Source organism: Sander vitreus, chromosome 21 (genome assembly GCF_031162955.1).
Source record: "Sander vitreus isolate 19-12246 chromosome 21, sanVit1, whole genome shotgun sequence".
Lineage (NCBI taxonomy): Eukaryota > Metazoa > Chordata > Actinopteri > Perciformes > Percidae > Sander > Sander vitreus.
Window position 1 is genome coordinate 15,004,683 of NC_135875.1, and position 12,308 is coordinate 15,016,990.

The window sequence follows — 12,308 nt, forward strand, 5'->3', positions numbered from 1 at the left end:
CATTGGCTTTTGGATATTGGATCACAAAGCTGCGGAGTGATTTCACTTGAGCTGCAGCATAACTATGTATGGGGAGTCAGACAGTGACGGAGAGAGTCTAGGGAGACCCTCGCTGCAGGTCCACACTGTGCTGGATCGACGCCCTCTAGTGACCACTACAAAAGACAAGCACAATGACAAGTCGACAAGCCCAATAACCCTGGTCAGCCTATCCAAATGGCACAGGATGAATATATCAATCTAGAGCCAGGGTCAAACTAATGGGAAACACATCCAAACTCAGTCTAGCCACCTTTTGTGACTGGGTTAATTACATAATTAGTAAAAGTTTATATGTATGATTTTCATTTTTAAAAAACGTTAAAAATATTTTGATTAGAGTTATTTGTATTGCTGTTTGATTAAACTGGGGGTCAACTTCACCACCGTTTCTTAGCATCCAAAATATTCTAGTTTAATACCAGCTTCTTACTAAACTAAATGTGTAAATGCCTCAGCTTGATAGTTAATACATTTAACTTGTCTAAATCACTTTTAAGTGGCATTATAAAAAGGCCAACGTAGTTCAGGCAAAAGTAAGTCCATGGCCTAATGACTGCTTAGCATGGGAAAGGTACCGCTTAGTTATCCATGGCCATTTATAGCCCTTAATTACGCGCCTATTTTGTGACCCCTAAGTTCAACGGGCCAATTCCTGTGCAGACCCAAATGCTGACGAACAAAGGTGGAATGCGATGCCCCTTTTCCGTAGACAAGCTACTAAACGTTTCCCATCAATTTCATGGGAAAGTTCAAGCCAAGGAAACTCTTTTAAACGCTTCAGCTGATTATTGACAGCGTATTGAACCTATTAGTGGATCACAGACACTCAGCTGACGGAGAAAACTGTTGCTATAGGCTAACACTAGAAGTTTGTGTGAGATTTCAGAATTTCTGTAATATGATAAAAATGTTCATGTTGTAGAATATTACACTGTAAAACGGAATGAAACTGGTGCTTTAGGACCCAGTTGATCCTTGTGATTGTGGCTGATATTTTCCACGTTGAAAGGGGAGGGGGTGGCCCGGAGTGGGGAGGGGGGGGGGGCGCTGTCAATCATAGTGAAAGTGGGGTGGGCAGGCCCCTCTGACACTTTGTGCCGTCGGAGGGGGATATTTAACTTGGGACTGAGCACCACTCGCTACAGACACACTCACACACAGTGTGCCTAAGCAAAGAAACGCTCCAGCGCCAAGTCTCTCAGACTCCTGAAGTAGGAGCGACTCAGTAGGAGCTTCTGTACCAGTTATCAAAGGAGTAGAGACGCTCCCTCAGGAATTGACCGCTTGCATTTACCGGGCAAAAAGGCTCCAGATTATGGACTGTCTCGGCATGCAGCGACAGTGGGATCTGGAGCTTTTCTGAAAGGATTCAGCACGGTGAAAGGAACTCTGAACTAACAACGTTTACTGGCTTTCTGCAGTTTGCATTTGATATGCACTGACACTGCAATTTGCTGTAACGCCGCTTTTCATCGTTTTTGTTCTATTCCACGCAAAGCCGAGAGTTCTGTAGGAATATTATAGCCTGAGACTGTAATGTAAAGAACTGCTCTGCGACTTTGGAACATCCCCTGGGAAGATAAATGGCTGTTATTTCATAAATTGAGATTACATCCCACTGCGGAGCATTTTTCTCAAGTTTTTTGGACATTTTCAGTGAGTTGCACAGATCCACGGCTGGAATACCTCAAGGGACTGACTGCAGAGACCATTTATTCAGTCCATGGAGTGTGCGCCCTGGGACCTTGTCAAACCTGAGAGCGTCAGGCGACGTTAGGAGAAGCCACGTTTATAAAAGCCGTGCGTAAAAATAACATTGGCCAAGGCAGCCCTCATTGCCGGGCGCGTGACATTTAAAACTTGGTGAAGTAGTCTTTTGTGCGCCCTTCTCTCTCGGGACGCTCCGGATCTATTTTGTCTCTTTAGAAAACACTTCATTCCATGCAGCTCTCGCCTCGGCCGCTGTCATCAAGTGTAGACAGTTCGTCGTGGCTTCGAGTCCCCGGGGTAACCATGACAACCGAAAGAAACCCAAAGTGAATCCAAGGGAGTGGGGTGAGGCCGGAGAGAGCGTGAATAGAGTTTTCCCCATTTTGTTTAGTGCTTTTTTTGTTTAGACTAAACACTTTTTGCAAAGCAGGGGCACCGCTTGGCGCTGCATAGTTGCATCAGCGGGCACATTGCAAAGTTGAAGGAGCCCTAAAAAGCAAAGCACTCCGCTCCATGTCATTCAAACCCGACGTGGTCTATTAAAAGTATCGCCTTGCTGGTGACTGAACTTCTACTATTTATGAAGCCCCGGGCTAGCCATTGCAGAGAACACAGTGACCGGGAAAAGAATTGAATAATAATAACGCGAGAAGAACCGGAGCGTAAAACAAGAGGAATAATGGGCCTCTCACAAACGCTACTCTTTTACGTGCTGGTGTGCGTTCACCTTGGAGTTTCCCAGCATTACCTTCGCCTCCGTCCATCGCCCAGTGAACACCTCCCTGTGCCCGACCTTAAGGAGGACCCCGACCCGGAGTACGACCCCCGGGAGCAGGACTTGACCGAGAGGACTCTGAGGAAAAAGCTCGGCAGTAACTTTGACCCCAACTTCATGTCCATCACCTCTCCCATCATATTGAACTTCTCCGAGCCGGACAACCAGGTAAAGCTGCAGGGGCCCATGCCTAACGAGATTAAAAAGCTGGACCTCACAGAGACCCCCTATGGAAAGCGGGTAAAAGTGGGAAAGAAAGCCCGTAGGAAATTTCTGCAGTGGCTGTGGACTTATACGCACTGCCCAGTGGTGCACACCTGGAAGGATTTGGGCGTGAGGTTCTGGCCACGTTACATCAAGGAGGGAAACTGTTTCTCTGAGCGCTCTTGCTCCTTCCCTGAGGGGATGTCTTGCAAACCCGCCAAGTCAATCAACAAGATTTTCCTCCGGTGGTATTGTCAAGGGTTTCTAAGACAGAAATACTGTACGTGGATACAGGTGCAATACCCAATCATCTCAGAGTGCAAGTGTTCGTGCTGATTTTCTCTAAGGAAGTCGAGGGGGGAGTGGACTGGAAATACGGTTTCTATTGCACTGTTAACTCTCTACAGAGGTGGGCACCATAGAAAATCTATTTTTTTATATAGCATTTTAAGTGAAATACCAACATTGTACATATTTAAGAAAAATGCAGCTATTTTTTTCTAATTGAACCAGGACCATATTTTATTCTCAACCCTGAAACGTTTTTTGGGGGGAACACGAGCACTTCACAAGGAAGAGCTTTTTTTTTGTTGATATTTTTATGAGACATTGAAGATGCAATGCATATGCTACACTTCTCCAAGAGGTGAACTTTTTCTTCAACTGAACATTGATGCTGACTGTTATTTCACTGCAATGCTGCCTAGAGTTTTTGTATAATATTAATATCAATAATAATTAAATTGTAAAAAAAAAAAAAGAAGTTGAGGTTAAAGATATATATAAAGGCGTGAACTCAGCTTTTTTTGGAATACATAGTATTGTAGAAATAAACAAATCTGTACGTTTTATTTATTATTTTAACGATTGTGAGTATAGAGCATAAGGAAAGAGAATAGCAGAGTATACCAGAAAAACATATGGGAGATGTCTACTTGAATATTTCTAAAAACAAAAAAAAAATTCAATGAAATAAATAAAAAAGTAAAACATCAGTGTACATGTTATGTTTACACGTTTTAGCAATAAAGTCTATCTTTCCAACGTGTATTAGTGTCAAGCCATGTTGCTTACAACGAGTGTCTATATCCAGGGGGTCGTGTACACTGTAAAAATAATCATCTGAACATGTTGTCTCATTCAGTCTTAAAATATTCCCTTGCTGATGTTTGCAACAGAGTTGGATTTGTGTTTCATATAAATGTCATAACAGTGTCATTTGATTCAGAAAAAAAAAAAGTTTTCTTGAATTGGAAACACGTGAAATTAAGCCACGTTTTATGAACATTTTTGTTTCAGACTGATATTTTTTGCAGTGTAGAAGGTCGGGCTCCGAAGTGGAGTGGAGTTACTAACTGCACAGTAAGTCCAAGCTTCAGTGACTCTGTGTGGACTGCCTGACGCTCCACGCCGTCACAGTGATTTTAGAAAGGGCTGATTTACTACGCTGTGTAATGCGCAACACATACCTCAAGCGCCTCCACAGAACTAGCATTCATTTGTCTCAGCCAGAGAGAGAGGAGAGGCCACGCACATTCATCTCCCCTGTCTACGCACATCATGCTCGTTTCAGGGCTCCGAGGTGTTAACATAATGGGTAAAATATGATTCAGACATTTCAAACAGTGTCAGATGATGAAATGGCGAGCGTATGTGCGCGAGCCAGGGACGTCTGGGGTCTGTGCTTTTTACTCTGGAAGCTCCACACAAGTTCCACTGAGGTATTTGTATAGAGGTGGACTGGAGCAGACCGGCGCCTATTCAAGTCTGACCGCCCTGGAGAGTAGAGAAAAAAAAAACACAAAGCCCATAAAACAATGGTCAACTGTTTTTGACGTTAGCAGACTATTAATTGGAGAGCTTGCTGTCTGCAAGTTAAAGAGATTTGGCCAATTAAACGCGCTGGAGACGCGCAGGGAAATTAACTATGAAATCAAGGCGAGGAGTCATTTTCTGTAAGTAGGGGGTTTTATGGTGTTTATATTATTCTTTAAATACAATCAACGACTTAAACAGAGCTATGACTAAATGTCTGAAAGCTAAAAGCAGCGTGTGTAGTGTTTCCACTGAGCGCATCTTGTGTGCGTTAAAGTGATTTGTGTTTTTGCGGGTTGGAGTTGGATTTGACACTTGCCGCCCGGTTATTGTGACAGAACCACTGAGGGGATTTGGTAAGCAGAGGAGAAGGACGGCAGCATGCCAGCGGAGGAGGAGGAAGAGGAGCAGGAAGGGGGCTGCTTTCCTTACTGTCAGCTTCTTTCTTGATGATGTCTCGGGGTTTTTAGAAACTGCGTCTCTGACTCGACGGCGCCACTCAGCCGCCCCCTCTCGACTGCGCAGAATGAGGCACTTTGGGAAACAGTAACCCTTTCAGGCTCTGCCCGGAGAGTATTTTAGAAGCGTGTGAAAGGCAATACGCCGCCCTGGCTCCAGCCAGTTAGGTGCGCACCTTTTAGAAACGGACCCCGCCAGCCAGTCAGATCAGAGGTTCTCAAAGTGGGGTCCGGGGACCTCCAGGTGGTCCTTGACGGGAGTCCAGGGGGTCCTCAGCAAAATGATGAATCGTTAATTGTCATCAAAGTACTTAATCCTTATCATATGCCAGATAAATAAACAATTTGAATCTTCTCAGTCCCTTCTCTGTCCCTGAACACAAATGTGATTAAATGGAGACTTAATGTTAGTTATTTTGTGTTTAAATTAAATGGAAATGCTAGATATGTATTTCAGGACACATTCTGTATGTTAAATGACATATTCTGTGGTTATTATTTTAGAACTCATTGTCCTGGAAGTGTTGCTGTATGATTAGATATGCTCACATTTCTTCTAACCCTATTTGTTAAAAATGCAGCCCCAGCTTTAAACCAACTGTACACCCACTAAATTAATCCCATCCTAGAAATAGAAACCTTTTGAATGCAGAGTTAATATAAAAGCATCTAACAGTTGTGGACTAAATACCGACCATGTGGGTTTTTCCTTACACCCAGGGAAAAATGCCAATCCTCAAATGAGCAACTGTCAGACTCCTGTCTTCACTTTATGCAAAACGGCTGATGTTGACTGTCACAACTTCACACCATTCATAAAATATACACTTTTCATTCATCAACAAATCACACAATTTCATCATAAAATGGCTGCAGACAGCCCTTTGATTGATGTTTCACGCTGAGAATAATTTGAAGACGTCTCCTCATCGACATATTCAAAGGGCCACAAGTGAGGCGCTGACATATCAGAGCAGCCTGCATTCACATAATGTTCATAAAAATGTCAAGACAGTGGTGGTCAGACGCTCAGCATCCTTATGGTCTCCACATTCATCAGCACAGACCTCTGACAAAATGGGCTACAATGACCCCACAATAATAAATACAGTTTGGTATATTTAGAAGCTTTATATATATTTAAACCTTCAGTGAATATAAAATTAAGAATTAAACAAAGGCCTGGAGACAATTAGGATAGGGATGATGGGGAAGGAGCTGGGGAAGGGTGGCAAGTTTTGTGGTGAAGATGACAAGGCTCTGTCTCATGATGAGACTCAATTATTATGATGGATTGTGGACCGATCAGGAAGGATTAGGGTGCGTCGGTGTGTGGGTGGTAAAGGGTCTGCGGTGACTTTGATTCGAGCAAATGTGAAAGACACATCCATACCTCTGCGGATCTACGCTGAAGAATAAGTGTGCAGCTAAGCGTGTATCGTGATTGCATGCTTGCACACAAAATCAGCCACAGGCGCACGTGTACACATGCACGCACATATCTCGTGTGTGTGTGTGTGTGTGTGTGTGTGTGTGTGTGTGTGCGTGCGTGCGTGCGTGCGTGCGTGCGTGCGTGCGTGCGTGCTTGCAGCGGGCTGACAGACAGACAGACAGAGACGGAGACAAGGGTCTGTGGCTGTAAGTAAGGCCCAAAGCCCATGGTTGTAAAAGCTAGTGAGTCAGCACTGCTGAGGTTATTGATGATGACAGGGTATTAGATGGAGCACTGAGGGGAGGGAAGGCACACACAGACACACACACATAAATGGAGTCACCGCAGATGATACCCGGCATTCCGTCAGACCACCATACCCAGCTTGTGGTGTCTGAAGGTGTGTCAAGCATGTGTTCATGTAAGAAGCAAGAGATGTATCTAAGAGAGTGTGTCTGTAGTTGTTATGACGACTGGGGACCAATTAGGCTCTGGCAACACCTAGTATTTGTGTGGGCTGGTGATGAGTGCTGTCCAACTCTTATGTCTATCCTGAGATGCTGTGTGTGTGTGTGTGTGTGTGTGTGTGTGTGTGTGTGTGTGCATGCGCGCGTGTATGTACAGGAAGTGATGGTGCATGCATGTGTGTTTTTCCGCTGATCCTTTTCTGTGTTCCTGGTGGTCTTCAGTTGATTGGTCACTCTTTGAACCACCACAAGGCCCTGATTGGTTAATTACACTCTTCCTTCCCCAAGGCCATGCCTGAAATGCGTGTGTGTGTGTGTGTGTGTGTGTGTGTGTGTGTGTGTGTGTGTGTGTGTGTGTGTGGGGGTTTAAAGATTCTCTCTCTTAACACACTTCCAGTGCTTCGAGACTGATCTAACACCAGCTGCACCATCCTGATGTCAACCATCCAATTGCTGCAAGTGCTCACAAACCCTGCTGGAGTCAGCAGCAGTGGGCACCAAATTCATGACATGCCATTACATCAACACAGCGGCCATCTTTGCCGGCAAACAACAGGTGACTGTAGTCAAATAACAGGTGATTGTAATCAAACTCCAGTCATCGCCAACAAGCGGTGCTTCTCACAATTAAGCCGACTGGTAATGCACTGGAAATGCATGCAATGAGAGTCATGAGAACATTCATCATTCACAGGACTGTATTACTTAAACTTAGTTTCTCAACACTGGTTGTTGAAAAGTCTGGCTGGCAACTTAAGTATGCTGCAAAATCTGAAGAGTGTGAGGAGCAGTTTGTGATGCAAAGCAGGGCTTTCCTGCTTAAAGCACAGACAAAAGGCCAAAGTTGACCAGACCTTCAATATCCAGGCTCCTTCCTTCCTGTTTGAAATCATCAAACATTTCTACATGCAAACAGTTAATTGTTTTTTATATTCTTGCTGTTGTGGCTGCCTGTTATAATCCTCTTTAATCTCATTTGTGTACTATTTGATATTGTAACGGCCGGCAGGATGCCGTTGTGTTGACTGTTCTGCCCGGCAGTGCAAAGGATCATGGGACTAGGTTATTAGTGTTGTTTAAGTGTTTAGTTTAAGTGTGTAAATGATGTTCTGTTAGTGTTTTTGTTATGCATTTACGTTACCTAGGTTTTTAGTCTTGATAATGTGTTCATGGTTATTTACATTTGTTGGGTTACCATGACTGAAACACTGGGGTACACCTCTGTGTATCGCGTGTGTAGTGGTTGAATAAACATAAACACAGAGTTCTATATCTTTCCCTCTTTGACTTCTTCCACATAGCTTGCTACAATATGTTTAATCTCTTAATACCTGCAATTTGAAAAGTAATAGTCAGATAAATGATGTCTGTTTTATGCTGTTTGTGTCCTTGGAGCTCATATTAAACACACAGCAGTCAAAAGCCTGCAGTAAGATCCTGGTTTCCCTATATGCTCTTATGCTGCTACCCTTTTAATCAGACGCATAGTGTCAGAGTCACATTTCTGTAGTCATGCTTGCTGATTACTCAGTTTAACTCTTGTTAGATGTAACAGATATTGTAAGCCCAAAGTAAGGCCTAAAAATAGAGCTGTGGGTGGCGTGGCACTCGCCACCCTGGGAATAGTGTATATTCTGAGCTCTGTTTCCATGGTTACTTGTGCTTTCTCCCATTGCCAGCATGGGTCCCGAATCAAAATAGTCCTTTTGCATCAATGGTCGTCTTTTGATCCCATTGAGAACAGGCTAATTTTACTTTTTATCGTGTTTTTTTCCTCACCAATCAGGAAACGCGTGTTAAAGTTTGTAGACTGTGTTTGGTACATGCCAGTGTGACAGACTTTGAATTGTGAGTGTTATGCCTTGGTTCTAAAAATGTATGGACACAAATATGCCATTAACCACTACTGACTTTACCATCTTCACCTCATCAAACTAAAATCAGAAACCTGGCTTGTCTGTCAAATGGGACACAAAATTGAGTCAGTTTTACACACAGACACACACACACACACACACACACGAACACACACACACACACACACACACACACACACACACACACACACACCAGATCTCAGGATAGACGTAAGAGTTGGACAGCACTCCTCACCAGCCCACACAAACACTAGGTGTTCCCAGAGTACTCCTGATACCTAATTGGTCCCCAGTCGTTACAACAACACACTAAGGTAAACTATCTGTAAGTCGTTTACTTGACTTCTCAACTTGATCGTGATTGTGGCTTGATTATATACAAACTCATGAGTTTTCCCCCAGTTAAAATCTATATTTTCCATATCCACCTCCTCTCAGCTCACTGATTGCTGCTTTACTCCACACACACACACACACACACACACACACACACACACACACACACACACACACACACACACACACACACACACACTCACATATACACCTCCCCCTCACAGCCTGTCCGGCGGCTGTCTCCCAGTACCCCTCTGTGCGCCTAGATGGCATGCTGAGAATGTTTACTTTCGCCACAGTGTGTATTTACAGAGACTAATAGTTTTTTAGGCTGCAATGGCGCCTCGCTTCGTAACATGTGTACAACCCACCTACTCCCTCTTACTCCCTCACACACACACACACACACACACACACACACACACACACACACACACACACACACACACACACACACACACACAACTCATACATTGCCCCCACCAAACAACAAATCAAACCTCTGGTATTTGGGGTTTGGCAATGGCGTAAGCTCTAATGGAGCCAGGTGACACGAGGAAGCAGCAACAGCAGTATGTGATGTTACCTCTCCTGTGATTGGAGTGAATAAGGCCAGCGAAGAGAGTATGTGTGCTATTAGAGGTTGAATGAATGCACGAAGGGGTTGCAATGAATGGACACATGATGTCTTGAATGGTTATGCGTGACATGCAGTAAGCAAAGAGATTTGGGAATGTGTGTTCACTATGTGTGAGCAGGTTTGTGAGAGAGAAAGAGAGGGATGGAGATGATGAAGTGTATTTGAATCAAGCAGATTATGCAGATGATACAGCCCAAATTGGATTACTAATAGTAGATTACTCCTTCCTGGTCACACTAGAGATGACTTTGCTAAGGTTTTTGTTTGTGCAACATGCCTTATGCAAAAGCCATGGCCATACACAAGCTGCAGAGCATGATAGTGAGGGCCATGGGTCGTGATTACATGTCATTTGCTGAGCTGTGTAAATACCTTAATTTAAGAAAGTCAATCCTTAGTATTTCTGCACAGTCTCTCCATAACAGGTTCCACATAAGCAGTCAGGAGAAAGTTTGTGTGTGTGTGTGTGTGTGTGTGTGTGTGTGTGTGTGTGTGTGTGTGTAATTTAATTCTAATGTCTTTGTGTTTTTTTTAATCCTGTTTCTGTACCAACTAAATTTAGAGGTAATTAATGTTTATCTTGAACTCGTTCACATGGTTCTTGGTGAGATGAGGTGCACGACATTTACATGGGAATAAAAAAAATGCATGCTAAAATAAATACAGCCTCAAAGGGAAAAGCCAATCTTACAAAACAGTTCTGCACTTTAACTTTTTGGTTTTTCAGTTAATGTATGTCCCTGCTGATGATAAGACAAACAAAAACATTGCGTTGTTATATTGACATATGGTATTTCCACTGAAGCCTCTGTTCAGTGGAGTCAATAGCCAAAACACAGGGTGAAACCCATTGTAGAACAAGCAGATGTTCCAACACTATATCATCAATGGTAATCTCACGTGATCAGAATCAGTGGCAGCCGATAAGATATGTTAACTATGTGTTAAATAATAGATGCCACTTTAAAACAAGAAAATTGGTCCAAGTCTGTGTGCGGCTTTTAGCACATTAAACTCTCAACTTCAGCCCTATTCTCTGTCAACATGCATTGTGGGACATGTAGGACTTTACTAACATAAGAAGAAGTACTTGAGACAGGTTGCATATGATAGAAATCATCCCCAAAATAACTTCTGGAACCCCATATGCATGAGAGATTAACGATATGTAACAGTGTAGAAGTATCAAATGAATGTGTCCTTAAGCGCTGATTACTATAAAAGGGGTGAAGAGGGCAGTGTACTCGATCCCACTGAAAGGATGGAATAGGAATTAGGAGTGGAGTCTAAAACACTCAGGCCATTGTTTTATTTTCTTTCTCCCGTAAAACAAAGAGCGCAAGGGAACCAAACAGGTGAAAATAACTGGCTGTATTTTCCCCACTGGGCTGCCATGGCACGACTCGGGCTGCTGAACCTGATGTTCTGACGCCTGCCTGTCTGTCGTATTCAGCCGAGGTGGTCTATTCAGAGTGAGGGACCAGGGGACATACAGCCCAGGGTGTGTGTGTGTGTGTGTGTGTGTGTGTGTGTGTGTGTGTGTGTGTGTTGTGCAAGGGGGAGGGAGAAGGCACTGTGAGCAGCAGAGAATGCTTGGTGATGGGTTACCAAAAACAGAGCACCAGGGGACAATAGGACCCAGGACATTCCTGACATAACCCCAACACACCGGGGAGGAAGTGGAAGGGGGGATTTATTGGTGTCAACGGCCCCTCGCCCCGAGAGGAACGGGTGCCTCTTTTGTCCCCTCTGGCATTGGACATGGACTGAATCGAGACGCCTTGCACAGAGAGGACGCCTCTAAACACATACACACATAATCACTCCTTTGAAAGAAGAACCACCAATTAGGGAATGGACATATACGGCTATAGAGGTTTAGACTCAAAGGGGGCAGGTTTGTGTGTGTGTGTGTGTGTGTGTGTGTGTGTGTGTGTGTGTGTGTGTGTGTGTGTGTGTGTGTGTGTGTGTGTGTGTGTGTCTGTGTGTGCACTTGTCAATAGGATGTAAAGGGAGAGCCAAATGGGATGCTTTTCAGCTCAGATTGCACATGGGTTGACCCCATGGGAACACTGCTATGAACTTGTTTGAATCAGAGGGCATTTAGGAATGGATCATGTTACACTGAAAGCGACCACAATGAGCAAGACAATGTAATACTCTAGTAATTGGCCGGACAATTGTCAAGTGAATTTCCCATAGTGTTACCCAAAACTTTGTATGACTTGTATGAAATGCCACTTAAGAAATGGATCATACTCTCTGGTTGAGTGAAATTAATTTATGACATGGCTTTAATCCCTCAAGCAAAACAGCAAAAACATTAAAACCACTTTGTGTTATCTTAAAACTGATATTTAAAAATGTTATCAGAAAAGGGTCATACCACCCATTATGCCCATTTTGTATTATTCAACTGGTGAGAAGAAACATCCTTGGTAATGTGGGCTGGTTTTGAATTGCATTGTAATTACTGACCCACCCTGAACCTCCTTACAGCTTATGCAAACCATATTGAGGGTAAATACCCCTTTTGTGAACGGAAATGACTA

General features: G+C 43.7%; 1 protein-coding gene across 1 annotated transcript; it reads left to right on the forward strand.

The window, feature by feature from the left end:
- Window positions 1-1,177: 1,177 nt before the first annotated feature.
- nog2 (noggin 2) lies at window positions 1,178-3,779 on the forward strand. The gene has a single exon (XM_078279886.1). The coding sequence runs from the start codon at window positions 2,432-2,434 to the stop codon at window positions 3,065-3,067; it is 636 nt and encodes a 211-aa protein (XP_078136012.1). The 5' UTR covers window positions 1,178-2,431; the 3' UTR covers window positions 3,068-3,779.
- The last annotated feature ends 8,529 nt before the right edge of the window (window positions 3,780-12,308 follow it).